Source organism: Haliotis rubra, unplaced genomic scaffold (assembly GCF_003918875.1).
Source record: "Haliotis rubra isolate DU_JTF1 unplaced genomic scaffold, ASM391887v1 Scf33, whole genome shotgun sequence".
NCBI lineage: Eukaryota > Metazoa > Mollusca > Gastropoda > Lepetellida > Haliotidae > Haliotis > Haliotis rubra.
Window position 1 is genome coordinate 1,263,274 of NW_025767002.1, and position 21,749 is coordinate 1,285,022.

General features: G+C 40.1%; 1 protein-coding gene across 1 annotated transcript in view; it reads left to right on the top strand.

The window, feature by feature from the left end:
- LOC124284104 (thioredoxin domain-containing protein 11-like) overlaps positions 1-21,749 on the top strand; it is a 70,564-nt gene that overhangs the window by 3,546 nt on the left and 45,269 nt on the right. Inside the window, exons 3-12 of the mRNA XM_046720162.1 lie at positions 6,037-6,157; positions 6,672-6,778; positions 7,478-7,571; positions 11,819-11,931; positions 12,238-12,306; positions 12,361-12,373; positions 13,527-13,639; positions 15,264-16,016; positions 16,730-16,778; positions 19,052-19,206. Of these exons, the coding sequence (XP_046576118.1) occupies positions 6,037-6,157; positions 6,672-6,778; positions 7,478-7,571; positions 11,819-11,931; positions 12,238-12,306; positions 12,361-12,373; positions 13,527-13,639; positions 15,264-16,016; positions 16,730-16,778; positions 19,052-19,206 (1,587 nt within the window). The remainder of the gene's footprint in view (positions 1-6,036; positions 6,158-6,671; positions 6,779-7,477; positions 7,572-11,818; positions 11,932-12,237; positions 12,307-12,360; positions 12,374-13,526; positions 13,640-15,263; positions 16,017-16,729; positions 16,779-19,051; positions 19,207-21,749) is intronic.

Here is a 21,749-nt window from a genome sequence, read left to right on the forward strand (position 1 = left end):
TATGATTGTTGTAATTTATTGATAAACATTACGCTAATCAAGGACTGCTTTATAGCTTTTGTACCCACGTGTCGTGGAAGTTCGATCACTTAAGAACTGTCTCTGAATTTTCAAAGTAATATTCATATAATCTTATTTTCAAATCTCTTACCTCTAAACTTGTTTATTTATGTCAAACATTTCCGAAATCCAGGTATTTTTACTGCTTTTCAATCGCGGCATGACCGCCTTCTCACTGTAAACACAAGTGACCCAGAAAGCTACTTCACACAACTTCGATCATATGATTGGCTTGCTTGTCGCGTAAACAGGATGACTTGTATGAACGATGTCTTGTGTCAAATTCAGAGTTAGAGCGGTCCCAAGTAATTTTATGGTAATTATGTCCATGAAACGTTCATTTTATGTTTTAATACTTCCAAAAATGATGAAAAGTCACAATTATTCAGCTTATATACAAGTATTATGCAGGGGAGTTATTCTTCAGGCTCATCGTGACAGGGGCACCAAACCTCAGAATGTCAACAAACACCACGGACTGGCTTGCAGAAACGTAAATGTGTTCTGTGCTGACATTTAGGGTGGGTACATTGTGCCCAGGTTGTATTTATCAATGAGGCACTAGCTCGAACCTCATCAGGTACAAATTGATGGAAATTCTCAAAAGCATTAAGATTTCTATAAGAAATGGCCCTTATTTGTTTCCAAAGTTTTAAATTTTGACAAGGATATCGTGTCTGGTCATTTGACATTTAGACCAGCAACGTAAACAAGCAGAAGACAGGTGTGCTGTCAATTTACAACGTGTGAAATAAATACTGTTTACATTTTATTTGAGCTAATAAAGTTACATTATTGATCTAGGGTTAAAAAGTAGTTGTTTGCTGAATATGAGCTATAACTTACGTTTGGTAACTTGACACGAAACATTTTCCGGTCCAAACGAATGAAAGCGGTGTCACCAGAAGATCAAAGCTGCAGATATCGGTAGTTATTGCTACGTCACACGACAATTGCCATTCAAAATGGGCAATCGAAGTTACATGTCGATCGAACTTGTGTGACTTGACGATATATGAGCATGATATATAAATTAATGCCACATTTTGTAAATCTTATTTATCAGGACCTTTTGGGAATTTGTATTGATTCTGGTATTTCCTCTTAGCCACAAATTGATTAGAGTATTAATCTTTCATTGTTTGAATAAACTTTTGGTGCACAGGTGTGACATTGTCATCTGGTACATGGTACACCTCATGGGAAGCAAGTCAGGTGAAGTTTTGGAGGAGAGGGGTGGATGGTGACAAGGTACAAGAACCCCTCACTGAAACCTGTCATTTGTGTTTTGTTTAGGCAAGAGAGTTTGTAATAGAGCTCAGTTCACTCAGTAGTAAATGGGTACCCGGTAGCCTGAGATGGAAAAGTGATTGTTATCCTTGTGTTGCTTTATGGGTGACTTGGGCTGGTTACTCCCAAGGGAGCTGAGAATAACATGTTAGAGCACAGTGATCCATTGGCTAAGGTAATATGAAGCATAGCAGCAGGCGTGGATTTTGGTACTATGTATATCTCAGTATTTCTGAAGTTCCCCTCCATGGTATTGCTGGAATATTGTTAAAAGCGGCGTATATTCATTCTCACTCTCATGCAACAGGACATATCATCAATCGTGTTGATCGTAGTATTAATCGGAGCCTCTTTCATTTGCGTAATGTTATGATTGTGTAATGTTATTGCCCACAGTCATGAGTGTTGTGGGGTTTACGATTACAATAGATTATTGATCGATTACTCAGCTCTGATTATCGATCTACAAATTGTGAGTGAGTGAGTGAGTTAATATTTAACGTCACATCGGCAATATTTCAGCCATATTGTGACGAGAACATTTTACATTGTAATGGAATATGTATATATTATAAAACCTGTCATCGAAGGACAGTAAAGCAACTAGAGTATCACAGATATATATATGTAAAACTAGTAATTGAATCTAAAACATTTTAACCATAGGGGACAACACAATCTAAAAATGGGCTATAGATCGCTAACAACTGAAGGTAGATCACCATACTAGGGACCATGGGGACTTACTGTACATTTGCTTCCTGCATGGGCCCTAGCTGGATTTATATCATCCCCTCAGCCGTTAGCAATTAAGACATATCTAGCCATACATTAAAATTACAAATATTCTACGATTAAAAAACGGAAAGTTGAAATTGACTTTGAATGTTTTGGGACTTACGTACCCTACAAATTGTGAACAATAACCAGCACTACTTATGCCCTCAACACGCAGACATCAAATGGGACTTTTTTTATACTTATAATATCAATAACAACAATATGACATTCCACGAAGCCTTGTTTCTACGACAATACTACAAGTGCTTGTGTTGGTCTGGGACAACTTGACAGCCCAAGCAATGACTGCTTCATAGAATGGGGTTCTCATGATTGATTCTCTTATCTGTTCTTGGAGTACCATGAATAACCTATCACTGAATGAATTATTTGTTATATCCATTTTGGTCGGATGTTATTTATACGGACATGAACAGCTTTCATTGATTTATTGACATGGAAGTATCAAGGTTATTAGAAGAGGTTTCAGTTTAACATCCATTATTCACCCCAATGTTACACCTGCATGTTTGATACAGTTGAGTTACGAACTTGCACCAGTGGTGACAAATCGTTTAGCTTGTTATAATTGTTATACTAACATTTGTATAGCACAATATAGTGTTTTAAATAACATAGAGACATATCTGCTGACATAAACAGTATTCATGGCAGAGCTAGACATTAATAAGATTCAGTGTGAGCGAGTTTGGTTTTACGTTGGTGTTAGCAATATTCGAGTAATATCATGGCAGGGAACACCAGAAATGGCCATCACACATTTTACCCATGTGGGGAATCGAACCCACGTCTTCGGCGTGATGAGCGAAAGCTTTAACCACTAGGCTTCCCCATCGCCCTAATAAGATTTAGGACAGGAATAAGAAAGAGGTGCAACTGACACATCTGCCAACCCGAGTTGTGATCATGGTTTTAGTATGTTTAAGGACACTCGCTAAAGCCAAAAGAGTGACATTTTTTATCGTTAACGTAATTTGACATCATAAGGGACTGTTCATAATTTATGGCTGTTTCTCCATAAAAATCATCATCTCCCCCCTAGCCAAAAATTATGAACTGTTCCTTAGACAAAATGACTTGGTCGGCATGCTGGTGCTGAATGGGAAATTACTGGTGCTGCCATGGAACACATGAAATAGGTTATGGCACACCTGAAGTTTTTGTGCAGGGACTTGTGGGCTCTGTGTTGTCATCAGAGCAGTTACGTCAATTCTTATTTTGTTCATGTCTCATGTTTGTGTCTTTCCGTATTTCAATGCAATTTCTCGAATGTTAAGTACCGGGTAGAACTTGTGTTTCAAACAGAACTTCGACAGTTGTGGAAAACCCAGCAGACGATTGCTTTCTGTCAAAATGGCATGGCCTGAATAGAAAAAAAACCACGGCAACTTTTTATTTGTTCAAGCCTACTGCTTCTAATAAAGTTACTGCAGACAAGTAGCAAGGAACTCAGCCTATTTTGACAAGTTCGAGTGCTAGTGATTATATTGAAATTGAAAAAAATCTCTCGAGATGCAAAAAATGAATGCAGACATGAGTGACCCCAGTGAAAGTCGATCTACAGCTGGCCCGGTGCCAAAATTATTTAGAGATAAATCAATGTTAGATGTTTGAAATAACTGGCCTTTTTCAAAATACTGGTACTTTCGTGGTATATATGTGGTACAGACAAAAAAAATGAATATTTTACAAAATTCACAAAGGATGTAGTATACCAGTTGCAAAGATGGAAACAGTACTTTTTTCTTCAGTTGTTCAAGGTGTTTTAGAACTTGAAACACATTTACAATCCAGTGATCATTTTGGTGCATATTAGGTTGGGTGAGTGAGTTTATTTTTACGCTGCACTCAGCAGTGTTACAGCCATATGTCGGTGGTGTGTAAATAATCAAGTCAAAAAATCGAGACCAGACAATCAAGTGAGCAACAGCATGAGCATCGATCTACACAGTTGGGATATGATGATACGTGTCAACCAAGTCAGCGAGCCTGACCACCCGATCGTGTTAGTCGCCTCTTACGACAAGCATGGTGTATTAGGTGTTCAATATGCAGGTTTGACAATACCCTTTTCCAACTGTGCCATGAAAGGATGATCATGTGACTTTTCAGTAATAACAGCATCGGCCATCATTATAGTGTCATTGTTGTCATAATCTGTTCATCTGTATTTATCATGAACATGATAAAATAACTTACCATACTAGTGATCACATGATAATCATCGTATAACAATTGAGTAGATCCATGCTCATGGTGTCGACCCGTGAAGATCCAGGTAAGAATTGATCTTCAGTAACCCATGCTTGTCGTAAAGGGCAACTAACACAATTGGGTGGTCAGACTCGCTGACTTGGTTGACATGTCATTGTATCCCAATTGCGTAGCTCGATGCTCATGCTGTTGGTCACTGGATTGTCTGGTCCAGACTCGATTATTTACAGACCGCCGCCATGTAGCTTGAATATTGCTGAGTGCAGCCTAAAACAACAAACAAACAAACCAAAACTGTCTTAAAATACGTTCATCTTGCATTCAAGAGATACAATACAGAATATGTGAAGGGACCATGATTGATTCTTTCACAGTCAGTGAGTGAGTATGGTTTTGTGTTAATTGTAACAATGTTCCAGAAATGTGGGTGTGGGTTGGTGGGTTGTGGGGACACAATGGGCTCTACACATTGTACAAATGTGGTTAATATTGAACCTTGTCGTGATGAGCCAGTGATTTAACCATAAGGCTACCTCACTGCTTCATAGTGATGTGAAGGAAACATAAGGTTCGCAACTTCTCTTAGGTCTATTACAAAATCTGTTCTTCAACTATGATGACCTCTTAGGACAGGGGGCGGTGGGGTAGCCTAGTGGCTAAGGCGTTCGCTCGTCACGCCGAAGACCTGGGTTCGATTCCCCACATGGGTACAATGTGTGAAGCCCATTTCGGGTGTCCCCTGCCGTAATATTGCTGGAATATTGCCAATAGCACTCACTCACTCTTAGGACAGCCCTCTTTGTTATCCCCCGCAACACCGTTCAATATTTCTTCACCAAACTTGGCACATAGATAGGTCTGGTGGTGTACTGTTGCCTTTTGGTAGTTTTGGATTTCTGAATAAAATATCTTTGCATTTCCATACCAACAAGTTTGACTTAGACTGAAACTGGTGGTAGTGCTCCTTTCTTTTAAAACCTTTCAATACTCTCCTTCCACTTTTCTATATACACACCAAAACATTTGACATAATCATAACTCGTAGACATATTCATGAAGAGTATTTTGCCATTGCGGGGGATATTGATGACTTTGTCTTCTTGTTATTATTATTATTATGCTAACATTTGTATTGAGCCAATATCCAGCTCAGCTGCTCAAAGGCGCTTTGTTTTTCCCTCGATCACTGGATGTCAATTATGTCGTATTATCAATCTCAACTCCCTGTGGATCATACAACTCTTGTATCCACTAGGCGCACCGAGTTAGTGTGGCTCTCCCATCCTTATGAGGTACCCATTCACAGCTGTGTGGACTGGGACACATAGTCACAGTGCTTTGTCCAAGTTCACTGCACGTTGCTGTACCCGCAACTAGGTGTTTGCACGTATTCATGTGGCCACCATCTGGTCATATACCAACAGATTCATGGGTTCTTTTAAGTGCACAGGGTTGTGTACTGTACACTAGGGGTTGTGACAACACTGAAAGAGTCTACACACAAAGTTGACTCCACGGTTTTTACACCCGGTCACAGGTGGGCTCGACCCCGTCACCTCAACCTCACTGGATCACGTGCCTGGCGCCTTAGCCAGCTCGCCCACTATACTCCATACTACTTGTTTGGGAAGTTGTAGTACTTCTGCTAATATTGTGTTGGTCTTTTTACAGGTGAAGTTTGTGGCTGTGAATTGCTGGTGGCCAGATGGGCAGTGTCGGAAACGTTACAAGTTCCTGATGTTCCCTGTGCTGTTTGTGTATCACACACATCTTGATGGCTTCAGATACCTAGGTTTGAAAACATACTGTTTTTGTGTAGTTGTTCCGACACATATAAATATCTTCCTGTTGCCTAAAGGCACACTTACTAGCAACAATAGTATTTTCTTAACCCAAACATTTGTTACATGAAGTCAGCAAAATATGTTCCCTCATGTAAAATTCACCAAATAGGTGTTGAGAAAATATGGTTTTAATCAACTGACTAACTTCAAAATGTTACCAGCCCAAAATGGATTTAACCAGACCAAAATGGTGACTTTACTCAGATGTATGGAACATCTAAAATTTTTACCAGACCATCAGGCTGGCTAGCTGTAAATTTAGACCGTCCATCAGAAATCTAGACCATCTTGGGCGGTCGGACGGGCCTGATTTCATACACTGGTATAAGTGTAACTGCATTCTTATGAGGAAGATAAACACTGCTCATTAGAAACCTGAACTTACTTAAAGTCTTGTATTAATAATAGGAATATGTCTTGTTTGATTTGCTTTTGTTTATGATGTCTATTTCTCTGTTTCAGGCGAGATGGCTGCCGAGCACATGGTGACGTTTGTGGAAGACATCACCTATCCTATTACAGCTTTCTACTCTCATGACCAGGTCAAGGACTTTGTGGCCAAGCATGATGTAAGTTAAATAACATGACATGATGTTCCAACCTTTGACTCATAAAATTGATCAGAACCAATTGGGCTTGGTGATTCTGGAATAGTTCTCTTGGAACCGATGCAAGATATTGCGTGATGTGATTTCATTTATGAAATGGTCAGCCACATTGACTGCATGTCACCATACCCTAATGATACAGCATTGTTCATTATGATAATGGGCAGTGGGGTAGCCAAGTGGTTAAAGGGTTCGATTCCCCACATGGGTACAATGTGTGTAGCGAATTTCTGGTCTACCCTACTGTCATATTGTTAAAAGCGGCGTAAAACTCACTCACTAATTGCATCTGGACCTCAGAGATAGGTCACTGACACTAGTGACAGCAAAAGCAGTGCAGTCAAGTCACTATGATACATCATTATCAAGGTCAGAGATCCTTACCAGCAGATGCATATATTGAGATACATGATTGGAAAGGTTTGAGGTATTGGGAACTTGTATCAGAGCCAGAATCTCCAGAATGTTGAGAAGCATGATGTTGTGAGGGTTTATTCTGGCCCTGTATTCCCACCTGGTGACCAGCATTGGACCCATTCTGAGCTGAATTCTGAAGTAGTTACTCTCTTCATATGAAAATCCACTTTATTGAAATTTGGTCATCAGTTTTATGTTTTATCTAACAATTTGTCACAAATACTGACTTGTTTCTTGTTTCAGGGTGCTGTGGTGGGCTACTTTGACCTCAACGCGTCCCCACAACCCCCGGGCTACCAACAGTTCTATTTTGCTTCCATGAGGATGCTGGAACAGGGTGGGCCTTCCTAGTGGCTGGAGTTGAAAATACACAATGATTTAATCAGTGATTTACTGACTGATAGCCTTGGCCTTCTTTGAGGCTCATAGTACACGTGTTTTACTTGCCGATAGCCTCATAGTACACAGTGTTTTACTGGCCGATAGCCTTGACCTTCTTTGAGGCTCATAGTACACAGTGTTTTACTGGCCGATAGCCTCATAGTACACAGTGTTTTACTGGCTGATAGCCTTGACCTTCCTTGAGGCTCATAGTACACAGTGCTTTACTGACTGATAGCCTTTGCCTTCTTTGAGGCGCATAGTACACAGTGTTTTACTGGCCGATAGCCTCATAGTACTCAGTGTTTTACTAGCCGATAACCTTGACCTTCCTTGAGAATCATAGTACACAGTGTTTTACTGGCCGATAGCCTCATAGTACACAGTGTTTTACTGGCTGATAGCCTTGACCTTCCTAGAGGCTCATAGTACACAGTGTTTTACTGGCTGATAGCCTCATAGTACACAGTGTTTTACTTGCCGATAGCCTCATAGTACACAGTGTTTTTCTGGCCGATAGCCTTGACCTTCCTTGAGGCTCATAGTACACAGTGTTTTACTGGCTGATAGCCTCATAGTACACAGTGTTTTACTGGCCGATAGCCTCATAGTACACAGTGTTTTACTGGCCGATAGCCTCATAGTACACAGTGTTTTACTGGCCGATAGCCTTGACCTTCCTTGAGGCTCATAGTACACAGTGTTTTACTGGCCGATAGCCTCATAGTACACAGTGTTTTACTGACTGATAGCCTTTGCCTTCTTTGAGGCTCATAGTACACAGTGCTTTACTGACTGATAGCCTCATAGTACACAGTGTTTTACTGGCTGATAGCCTCATAGTACACAGTGTTTTACTGGCCGATAGCCTTGACCTTCCTTGAGGCTCATAGTACACAGTGTTTTACTGGCCGATAGCCTCATAGTACACAGTGTTTTACTAGCTGAAGCCTTGACCTTCCTTGAGGCTCATAGTACACAGTGTTTTACTGGCCGATAGCCTCATAGTACACAGTGTTTTACTGGCTGATAGCCTTTGCCTTCTTTGAGGCTCATAGTACACAGTGCTTTACTGACTGATAGTCTCATAGTACACAGTGTTTTACTGGCTGATAGCCTCATAGTACACAGTGTTTTACTGACTGATAGCCTCATAGTACACAGTGTTTTACTGGCTGATAGCCTCATAGTACACAGTGTTTTACTGGCTGATAGCCTCATAGTACACAGTGTTTTACTGGCTGATAGCCTCATAGTACACAGTGTTTTTCTGGCCGATAGCCTTGACCTTCCTTGAGGCTCATAGTACACAGTGTTTTACTGGCTGATAGCCTCATAGTACACAGTGTTTTACTGGCTGATAGCCTTTGCCTTCTTTGAGGCTCATAGTACACAGTGTTTTACTGGCCGATAGCCTCATAGTACACAGTGTTTTACTGGCTGATAGCCTTTGCCTTCTTTGAGGCTCATAGTACACAGTGTTTTACTGGCTGATAGCCTCATAGTACACAGTGTTTTACTGGCTGATAGCCTTTGCCTTCTTTGAGGCTCATACTACACAGTGTTTTACTGGCTGATAGCCTCATAGTACACAGTGTTTTACTGACTGATAGCCTCATAGTACACAGCTTTTTCTGGCCGATAGCCTTGACCTTCCTTGAGGCTCCTAGTACACAGTGTTTTACTGGCTGATAGCCTCATAGTACACAGTGTTTTTCTGGCCGATAGCCTTGACCTTCCTTGAGGCTCATAGTACACAGTGTTTTACTGGCTGATAGCCTCATAGTACACAGTGTTTTACTGCCTGATAGCCTTTGCCTTCTTTGAGGCTCATAGTACACAGTGTTTTACTGGCTGATAGCCTCATAGTACACAGTGTTTTTCTGGCCGATAGCCTTGACCTTCCTTGAGGCTCATAGTACACCGTGTTTTACTGGCTGATAGCCTCATAGTACACAGTGTTTTACTGGCTGATAGCCTTTGCCTTCTTTGAGGCTCATAGTACACAGTGTTTTACTGGCCGATAGCCTCATAGTACACAGTGTTTTACTGGCTGATAGCCTTTGCCTTCTTTGAGGCTCATAGTACACAGTGTTTTACTGGCTGATAGCCTCATAGTACAGAGTGTTTTACTGGCTGATAGCCTTTGCCTTCTTTGAGGCTCATAGTACACAGTGTTTTACTGGCCGATAGCCTCATAGTACACAGTGTTTTACTGGCTGATAGCCTCATAGTACACAGTGTTTTTCTGGCCGATAGCCTTGACCTTCCTTGAGGCTCATAGTACACAGTGTTTTACTGGCTGATAGCCTCATAGTACACAGTGTTTTTCTGGCCGATAGCCTTGACCTTCCTTGAGGCTCATAGTACACAGTGTTTTACTGGCTGATAGCCTCATAGTACACAGTGTTTTACTGGCTGATAGCCTTTGCCTTCTTTGAGGCTCATAGTACACAGTGTTTTACTGGCTGATAGCCTCATAGTACACAGTGTTTTACTGGCTGATAGCCTTTGCCTTCTTTGAGGCTCATAGTACACAGTGTTTTACTGGCCAATATCCTCATAGTACACAGTGTTTTACTGGCTGATAGCCTTTGCCTTCTTTGAGGCTCATAGTACACAGTGTTTTACTGGCTGATAGCCTCATAGTACACAGTGTTTTACTGGCTGATAGCCTTTGCCTTCTTTGAGGCTCATAGTACACAGTGTTTTACTGGCTGATAGCCTCATAGTACACAGTGTTTTACTGGCTGATAGCCTCATAGTACACAGTGTTTTTCTGGCCGATAGCCTTGACCTTCCTTGAGGCTCATAGTACACAGTGTTTTACTGGCTGATAGCCTCATAGTACTCAGTGTTTTACTGGCTGATAGCCTTTGCCTTCTTTGAGGCTCATAGTACACAGTGTTTTACTGGCCGATAGCCTCATAGTACACAGTGTTTTACTGACTGATAGCCTTTGCCTTCTTTGAGGCTCATAGTACACAGTGTTTTACTGGCTGATAGCCTCATAGTACACAGTGTTTTACTGGCTGATAGCCTTTGCCTTCTTTGAGGCTCATAGTACACAGTGTTTTACTGGCTGATAGCCTCATAGTACACAGTGTTTTACTGGCTGATAGCCTCATAGTACACAGTGTTTTTCTGGCCGATAGCCTTGACCTTCCTTGAGGCTCATAGTACACAGTGTTTTACTGGCTGATAGCCTCATAGTACTCAGTGTTTTACTGGCTGATAGCCTTTGCCTTCTTTGAGGCTCATAGTACACAGTGTTTTACTGGCTGATAGCCTCATAGTACACAGTGTTTTACTGGCTGATAGCCTCATAGTACACAGTGTTTTCTGGCCGATAGGCTTGACCTTCCATGAGCCTCATAGTACACAGTGTTTGTTTGATAGCCTCATAGTACACAGTGTTTTACTGGCTGATAGCCTTTGCCTTCTTTGAGGCTCATAGTACACAGTGTTTTACTGGCTGATAGCTTTTGCCTCTTGGCTCATAGTACACAGTGTTTTACTGGCTGATAGCCTCATAGTACACAGTGTTTTACTGGCTGATAGCCTCATAGTACACAGTGTTTTACTGGCCGATAGCCTTGACCTTCCTTTGAGGCTCATAGATAGCCTCATAGTACACAGTGTTTTACTGGCTGATAGCCTTTGCCTTCTTTGAGGCTCATAGTACTCAGTGTTTTACTGACTGATATTTTTACTCTTCCAGGACTGGTAGCCACCTCTAACAATTTTGAACTGACTTCTAAATTTTGAACCGAGTCTGACAGAAAGTTTAGTTGCTGAGAGCTTGTGGGCAGACGTCCATTTTACACACTGCAACTATGGCAGGGGTGGAAATAACTTTAAAATTGCTAGTGTACTCTGGTACAGTGGCACATGTAAAATCACTTGCCCTGATCATTTTTCCGCTATACCGGCCGTTTTCTTGTTGATTTTTTAAATAAACAACATAATTAACATTGGAATATCAACTTGACACCGGTACAGTGTGATATACAAATTTGCTTGCCCGACAGAATAAAACACTGGACTCAGGCATCGGGCAATGGGTTATTTCCACCCCTGTATGGCATGGTGACAAGTTCAGTGATGCTGGCCACACACTCTCCAATGATCAATGATATGGTATAACCTCACTCTGGCTGTAACAATGCCTTTGTGTTCAGGACTGTATATTTCTGTTGTTAGATCCGTACAACCAGGTCAAGTTCTGCATCTTTCCGAGGAAGTCTCTGGCGGAGTCGTACAACTTGACACAAAGTAACGATGTTGCATTGCTGCGTGTAGCCAACTCCACCCTGGTGAGAACTGCTACATGCATGATATCTGACACGAACAAGTCAGTATCATATATACAACTCAAAACAACTTAAATAACACTCTGTTCTTTCTCACTTGTGTTAGAACCATGAAGATCCATGTTAGAATTGATCTTCAGTAACCCATGCTTGTCGTAAGAGGCAACTAATAGTATCAGGTGGTCAGGCTCTCTGTCTTAGCTGGCACATGTCACTGCATCCCAATTGGGTAGATCGATGCTCATGCTGTTGATCACTGGATTGCCTGATGCACACAAAACAATTTATACAGAAATATTTCATTTTCAGAAATATCCTCGAGACTTTAACTTGACCAGCTCTCAGCTTGTGACCTGGAGTCTTCAACATCGACAAAAAGTATGTTCCTGCAAACTCCTTATGACGGTTTGATCCCATTGTGTTGAATTTTAGATTATCATCCAATGTAACCTGTGAGCAAGGAGATGATATTTCTATTACTAATTTTAGGAAAGATAGGATGATGGAGATTGTGTATTTTTTCTATGCATGTAGAAGCCATGAGTATGTGCAAGAATTATATTCAATGTTCAGTTAGTATAAGTTTCTAGGACTTCAGTCCTGCCCCACAATGAAGCACATGTGATACACATGGTTTCACCTTAGGCAAGTGAGTTTGTTAAAAATTGCCTCTGTTAACCCAGCAGAAAATGGGTACACGGTGGGATAAGTCATGTGACTATTAACGTTCTAGCGCCTCACAGGCAGCTTGGGTTATCCGGGGTAATAATAATCAGATTATGTTTGTGTGCTTTGAGCAGGAGCTACTTCAAATGTAGACTAGTTTTACTTCTATAGTGAAGACAAAGACCCACTGTGATATTGCTGGAATGTTGCAAATTATTTTTATGTTAAATATATTAATTGTAACATCTATGTATGGATTCTGGGTGGAATGCCAGGAAACTGTGATTCTCCTTACAAGGTGGGTTGTGGGTCTGTGTGAGTTGGTTGAGTGTCCTTGTACCGCCTCCGTGGTGTAGTGGTTAGAGCGTCATACCAAAAGACGTTAAAATATGGTTCTTGTTGGTCCCTGCCTGGCGCTCGGCATTAATGGGTACAACAAGGACTGGTCGGCTCGGAGTCAGTATAATGTTTCTGAGTGGGGTATTCATGCTTCACTGCGGCATGGTATCTCAGTGGGCTAGCACTAAAACCAGCTTCAGTCTGGGCTAATACAAGCAGCTGCACATACACATACACACGCATGCACGTCGTCATATGAGCGAAATATTCTCAAGCACGACATTAAACCCAATTTCACCTCACCTCAGAAGGCTGCTGGGATAGAATTTCTCTCTAGAAAGCTGTACTTGTCATACAAGGCAGCACAACGGATCAAGTGGTCTGCTTGGTATCTTGGTTGATTGCAGTCTTTGTGACGATGCGGATCGTTGCTCAAAATATTGATTGCTGGATTGTCTGGTCCTGATTATTTACAAGCCTCTTTCATGTAACTAAGGTATACAAATAGACAAACCTGACATATCCTGACATGGGAATAATAACAAAACAAATATATAATTGATTTGTTTTCAGCCTATGGTAAGGGTCTATAGCACCTTTGGGAGTGAAGAGTTTGATATTGTCGAGGGAGATGGCTCAGGGACCAGCTGTCATTGCCTTCTATGCCCTCAACCCGTTGTTTGACACCAACCAACCATATCATGTGGTAAGTAAATTAGTAATGTTGATACTGTTGTGATTCCTTTGTAAACTTGTGCTGGTTGTGGGACAGCTGGGTAGCCTTGTGGTTGAATTGTTTATAATGCCAAAGACCTCGTTTTGATTACCCTGATGGATGCAATGTGTGAAACTGATTTCTGGTGTCCTGTGCCATTTTATTACTTTAATGTTGGGAAAAACAGGATAAAACCTTACTCACTCACTATTGAGGTTATTGTGTGTTTTGTGCCAGGCATGTAAAGAAAACAAGAAAGGTTCAAGTGAGTGGTGTTAATGTTCATACATTTCTATATTTCTCTTTTCTGGTACCAATGAAGATCCGGGTTAGAATTGGTCATGCTTGTTGTGAGAAGTGACTAACCGATTGGGTGATCAGGCTCGCTGACTTGGTTGACACATGTCATTGTATCCCAATGCGTAGATTGATGATCTTGCTGTTGATCACTGGATTGTCTGGTCCTGACTTGATTATTTACATACCGCCACCATATAGCTGGGAATATTGCTGAGGCAGCTTTAAACATCAATCAATCAATCAATCAATCAATCAATCAATCATTCATTCATTCATTCATTCATTCATTCATTCATTCATTCATTCATTCATTCATTCATTCATTCATTCATTCATTCATTCATTCATTCATTCATTCATTCAATCATTCAATCAATATTTTCTGACGATCATTTAATGTGCAAGTGGTAAATAGTGAGTGAGAGTGAGTGAGTTTAGTTTTATGACGCTTTTAGTAATATGCCAACAATATCACGGCAGGGGACACCAGAAATGACTTCACACATTGTGCCCATGTGGGGAATCAAAATGGGTCTTCAACATGACAAGCAAACTCTTTAACCACTAGGCAAGCCCACCACTCCTCAGTGGTAAATAAGCATACATGTAAATCTATGGGAAAGAGCTTTGTTAGTTGTGATAACTGTGCCCAACCCTTTTCACCATGAGAATATAATTGTTTGAAATTAAGGATACATAGATAAGCATATTGTTTTCACCAGAGTGCGTTACTTTGGGCATTCCTGTTCCACCTAGCCAACATGTTTTAATTGGAAGCAGCATCAACCACAGCTCACTTGGAATGATACACAACTTGTATAATAACTCAGATGATACCGAGAGAATGGCTGATTGCACTTACCGGCCATACATAACCCTGAAGCAACAGGTACATAGGTTGTGGACAGACATTGGTTGAAATACAGTAGAAATGCTGTGTATTATGTGGACAATATTTGGCTCTCTGGTTTTGCATAATTCATGAACAGAGCTATATGGTCTAGAACTTTAGAAATATGAAACTTGTCTGTTAGTTTGAATGACATCAAAACTTTGTTCATCTGACTACTAGCATGATTTGGTGCTATAAAAAACTTTGAAGTAAAATATCGTTTCAGCTACATACATGTATCCAAATTGCCCAGATCGATGCTAATGTGAATCACTGGATTGTCTGGTCCAGACTCTGTTATTTGTGACAGACAGATGGACGGATGGGTGGACAGACAGACAGACAATTAAGATACTGACCCAAGTAATGAGAGTTGTGTGTAACTAGTTGTGAGGAAACATGTATCTGTGGATTTGGTTCCAGATGAAGGACCTGGCCCTGCAGTACCACAACTGTGAGGAGATCCACAACCTGGAGGACGCCATCTCACACTGGAGAAGTCAGGTCAGGTCAGCCCAGGTCGAGTACCACCAGGTCGTCGAGTTCTGTGCAAACTACCGCAAACAACGCAACGTAGGACTCTACGACTTCAAATGCTGTGTTTCCCTTGCTTCCAAAACCCTAGCGGAGACGCCCAACCAGGCCCAGAATGTCTGCGAGTACTGCATCCACAGGCCGACACAGATGGGACCGGGGTGTTCCAGCATAGATATTGACCCTCAGTTAGAGGAGTGGACTATGGCGCAGACCAACTTCTGTAGGAACTCTATAGACAACTATAATGTTAATGAATACCATAGTCTGTGTTGTCAGTGGTGTCAAGATGCTGCTGCTTCCATAGTGCCTGTCTCCCAGTCAGACTTTTTACCCATGTCTTTCAGATTGGGGAAGCGAAGAGTGACTGATAGGTATATGTGGCAAGAAATTGAAGATAAACCAAAACGGTTGTGTAAAAAGTTGACTTTGCAGAAACTACAGGGCCACGTGCCTTATGAAAATAGTTATAATTTTGAAGAATCCCTTCCAGTGAATTTTACGGGTTTGGGTTGTCGTAGTAACCGGACAGTCAACTTCTATGCAATGGATGCTGTGCGGCATTCTGTGTTTGCTGAGAGGCTCGGTGTGGATGTGTCGACGTTGCCGCAGAATCCAGCTGTGGTTATTTTTGATAAGGAAGTAAGTATGAAACTGAGAATATTTTGTGCTGGACAAGTCGTGAGAATCTGTTAACTTTGGTGTTAGAATCAACAAGCCCTATCTACTTCCAGAATCATCAGATTGACGTTATTTCTCTGACTTGAACCGTGTTAATGTTATAGTTTCTCAGTGATTTTGCATAATGGCCTGTGTTTGCATAAAGTTTACTGCACAAATGTATGTTAAGCATGCCGGTGAATTCCTGGTTCCGAATCAACTGCAACAATAATGTGACATGATAACAATGCTTTAGCAAATGAGGATTTTCAACAGAAATAAGAATTTGGCAAAAATCCCAATATTGAGGAAAATAACCCTTTTCTTCAAAATTGCCTGATGAAGGTTCTCAGTTCTGAATCTTAGATAATCCATGTGTAGAATATGATGCAATTTTTTTTGGAGTTTTTCATCAGATAATCAGTCCAGTCAATTGGTCAGTTGTGGAGTCTGTATCTAAGGATATTTTACAGTTTTCTGCATCTTGGCCATTACTGCTAAGGCGTTCTAATCAGTTTCCAGGTTGTAATGGCGTAAAGGCAAATGTTCAGAAGTTAAGATGCATAAATTTGATTGAAAGTGAGCAAGGAAAAAAAACATTTCAGCAAATATAATGATTTTATTTAAGTGCAATTATATAGAGAATAGAATGTGAAATGTGTTTGAAGCAATGTTTGTCAATGTTTTACTTGTAGAATGAAGAACAGTACTTGCTCAAAGAAAATTTTACAGCCAAAAATGTTGGTGAGTTGTTGTCAAATACATTCTTCTCAGTCATGTTATTTTATAAAGTTAACAGAGCCTTGTCGTGAAGTGTCATCATGAGTTACTTCCCTTCAACCATAGCCTGAAAGTAAGCTCTAAGGAATTGAGCTTTGTCAGACTTTTGACAGGAGTTATTTCCCTTCAAGCCAAGCCTGCCCAGTTGAAGTGTGTTTTTTGAGGCTATGATCTGGGACAGTTTATTATTTGATATCAAGACAATATTTGGCCTTTTTATTTCTTAATTTCAATAAATGACTGCACAAAATGGATTACCAAAATGGAAATAATAATAAATGGTATGCAGGGACCTATTGTCACTGCTCTAAATCCAAGAGAGTTTTGACCAATGTATGATTTTGTAAGTTATATCTCCATAACAGTATGCATCATTCCTTCTAGCTCTGATCATACAACAGTGTACAACAACGTTGGACATTCACTCACTCACACTGTCCGACCACCTCCCAGGTCCTGCCAGCATGCTCCAATACCACTGATAATTTTTTTCATTGTTCCTGGATTGTCTGGTCCAGACTCAATTATTTACAGGCCACTCTCATATAGCTGGAATATTGCTGAGTGCGACGTATAACTAAACTCAATCACTTTCATAGTTGCATGTATTGGAAGGATGTCAGTGAGTGAGTAAGTTTAGTTTTACGCTGCACTCAGCAATATTCCAGTTGTGTGGCAGCGATCTGTAAATAATTAAGTTTGGACCAGACAATCCAGTGATCAACAGCATGAGCATCGATCTACGCAATTGGGATATGATGACATGTGTCAACCAAGTCAGCGAGTCTGACTACCCGATCCCATTAGTCGCCTCTTATGACAATCATGGGTTACTGAAGATCAATTCTAACCCGGATCTTCACGGGTCTGGACAGATGTAATTGTGCATGACTAACAATTTGGAATTGGACTTTATCTTTAGGGTTTGCTAATCTGTATTATTCCGTTTGGTAACATGTATTTATAGTCAGTAACCATATGTTTTAAGTAAATATGTATTGTGAATGTTTAAAATATTTTCTACGCTTTTATTGTAAACAAAGTAAGAATGAATATTGCATACTATGGTGGAAGAATAATTTTATTAAAAAGGGTTATTCTCTGATTCTCTATTTATTGGACATTTAAGGATGTCAAAGAATTAGATTTGCCCCGAGTATTTTCCCAAAGGTTATAGGAAATGTTTTATACCAGTTTATTTGATGAATTTCAAATTATATCTTAACTAGAATCACCTGTGAAGTTATTGACCTATTGATGAAAATAATTGTTTCATTAAAGTTCTTAAATATGAGAAAGTCCCCTCCATTAATGTTCATATATTAGCCATAACAAAACTGTTTTACAAGCTTTTCATAATCCCCATTGTGTGCAATTTTCATGTTATGAGACCCATGCTTGCTATAAAAGGTGGCCCATTGGATCGGGTTGTCAGGCTGAGTGACTTGGTTGATGAATATCATAGTATCCTAGTTATGTAGGTCAATGCTCATGATATCAATCACTGGATTGTCCAGACTCTATTATTTAAGGGATAAAGTCATATATGTGGAATATTGCTAAGTGTGGCACTATATAACAAACAAAGTATGATCACATCTTTGAACTTGACTTTCTCATTTTATGGTTAAGCATAGGTGCCTCAGCAAGGTAGTAGCATAGCATAAGGATATGTGCCACGTAATGGAATACAGGCCTTTCTCATGTTGACAATTTGATATTTTTATACCCCTGCTACGAAGTAACGGGGGTATATATTGTGCTTAGGTTTGAGTGCCCAAAGAATGTTCACTGAACATGCAGGGTGTTCAGAACACAATGTGTGTGGAATCAAAATGAAATTGTTTGGCCATAAATGGGTTGAAACAAAGACTAAGCCCCCCCCACCCCCATCCTTGGTAAAGTCCTTGGTATGATGTCTATTACATCATACAATGGTCAATAAATGACAGACAAGTTTATGTGGTTCAGCTGCTGTTTAATTTCTGTGCCATGTGGGGTTGATACAAAAGTTAGGAATTTAAAATTACGAAAGTGGACTTTAGGTGAAATAAAAATGAAGTGGAAACAGATTGTTAATTTTAAAATTATATTAGGTAGGTGATAAGGGCGATGACATGGAAGCCAGCACTGATAATTAAATCAGTAAGTTCCAAGTGCTAGGTAGGTATATTATCTAAAATGTTTGCCTTTATGTGTAGCACGTCTAATTGCCAATCAATGTGTTTGTGTTGCAGCCTCCTTTATCCTGAATTTCACCCGTGGTCATGCTAGCCGGAGTCTCCGGTCACTGACCTACGCCCCCTCCACCTGTGATAAAACTGAGACCAGTGTGTGCGTTGTCGAAGTCTCGTCTAATACATTCCACTCTGTTGTTATGGATCCTCATAAGGTGAGAAAAGAACATCTGTTGTATGATCCAGGTGTTGTATGATCCAGATGCCACTTGCACGAAGCAACGTTAGTGCTATAGCAATCATTACCCCTATACTTAAAACATTGACTTGCTTATAATAGTAAGTTCTAAGATGGTTTTATGCAAGTGGACCCTCGGCACTTGTTTCATCCAAGGCCTACACATACATTTTCAAAACTTTAAATTCCAGGGTTAGTGGTGTTCTGATGATCGAAAATAATCGAAAATCAGTCGAAATAATGATTAAGGATAATTATCGATTGTAAAACATATTTTCTGATTAATCGGAATTTTGTTTTAGTATAACACACTTGAATGAAGGAAACTAAGCATTAAATTTGATGAATATTCAGGATAATTGAATGATGGTATATATATTTAATGATATAGAATAGAATAATCAAGTAATGAGAAGATGACAGTAAGCATTGTAAAATTTAAACACTTTTATTGTTTAATCACTATTCCAGTGTCTTTCACTGCATTACAGTATTAGTTATAAAAACATTAATTGGAAAAAACTGGGGAAAACCCCTTAAAATTGGTGATTACATTAAAAATGTATATATTTCGATTTTAATCGATAATCGTTCACCACAAGTTCTCCGATAATCAATAGTGGATTTGGTTTCCGATTCCCAACACTATCCAGGATCAAACTGGCCACAGATGACATGTTGCTTAGAATTTAAGAATGTAACAGATGGCCTGGTTACATGTCTTGTTCTGTCAACTGAAGTTCTTTTGATATCACGGCAGCCTGAGACTAGAGTCTTCCAATCATGCATTAGTGACTGACATCATGACCAATTGTCTGGTTGTCGGCAAGATCACATACTGTCCACCATATCAACATTTTGACACTGGCTTGCCGAGGGAAGTGATGGGATCTGACAGTCAAGTCATGACAAAACGTTGCATCCGAGAACATGCAGAGTTCTAGTTATAGCATGCCTGTGTTATAATAGGGAAAGAGTATTTTAATATCCACTGTTCAGTCCACAACATGTTTTTTAAATCTCCAGAAAAATATGGGGTGGAGTGAGTTTAGTTTTACCCCACGCTCAGCAATATTCCAGCTATATGGCGGCGGTCTGTAAATAATCGAGTCTGGACCCGACAATCCAGTGATCAACAACATGAGCATCGATCTGCGCTATTGGGAACTGATGACATGTGTCAACCAAGTCAGCAAGCCTGACCACCCGATCCCGTTAGTCACCTCTTACAACAAGCATGGGTTACTGAAGATCAATATTCTAACCCGGACCTTCACAGGGCAGAAAAATATGGACTATAATAGGCCATCATAATATGGATAGGATTTATGAAGTTTTCAGCCATGATGTAGTGTCATGTCTTGACTGTGTGACCCAATCACAAACCTCGACCACATGCTTGAGCCCTGTTCTGCCCCTAATCCCCACCAAGGTCAAATGGTGTCAGGTGTAATGTGTGCCTACACAGTGGTCATAAAAGGTGATAAAAGTCTCGCGAAGAAATTCTAACCATGGACCTTCTGATCTGACCACATGAACAAACTTGTTAACCCCTTCAATAAGCTGACAAGGCTTCACCTACATTACAGTGTACAGTTTATGTGTTTTTCTGAGCAGATATTACCGTAGATAAGCTGAACTTTGAAGACCAAAAAAAGCAGCCTGTAGATAGGTGTCAGCTTGTCTACTGGTAACACTTTCATCAAACTATATTTGTTGTGACCAGTAAGAAAACAACATTGAACGAACAAGAGAAAACGACTTTGTCAGTGAAGATGTCAAATTTGCAGTTAAACATCACTAGACAAGATTATTTACCTTTTCAGTTCTAATTTGTTTTTGCTAGGCATTGTATTATATGCAGGAATTAAGATTACCATGTGTATTTGTCTCGTATACAGAGCTGGAAATAGCAATCAGCTGTGCACATGTTTCCTGACGATCTACCAGTGAAAACATGTTAAAACATACCCAATAATATAACTGGATGAATTCTGACGCAGTGATCGGTATAATATAATATCTAGTAAAACTATTATTTTACCAAGAGAAATATGTTCTAGCACTGTGTAATTGTAATTACAGATTTTGCTCCATGAATGTAAAATATGTATAATCATCACTAAGGCAATGCAGCAGCACTTTGGTGTAGTGCAGGATAGTTTCTGTGAATGGAACTATTTGACCAGTCACTGATGTGGTTTTGCACGATCTCGCTATTTCCACCGGGAAAACAGTGTGTTGACATGTGATCATCCAGTGTTTAAAACTCCCAAAATTCCAAGCCAGACAACCGGACTGGTAACTTTAAAAAATTACCAGTCCGGATACAAACTTGCCTGCCCGGTTTTCAACAATAAAAAACTGTGACTACCATTTCCAACTGTGACAAGCTCCATTCACTGTTTGTAGGCATCGCACTACAACTACATAGCACTAACAGGCAATGCTCCGTGTTTAGGTAAACTGAAAGTACATGTGATTGGTTATCGTAACATGAACTGTCTGATCGTAAATAGT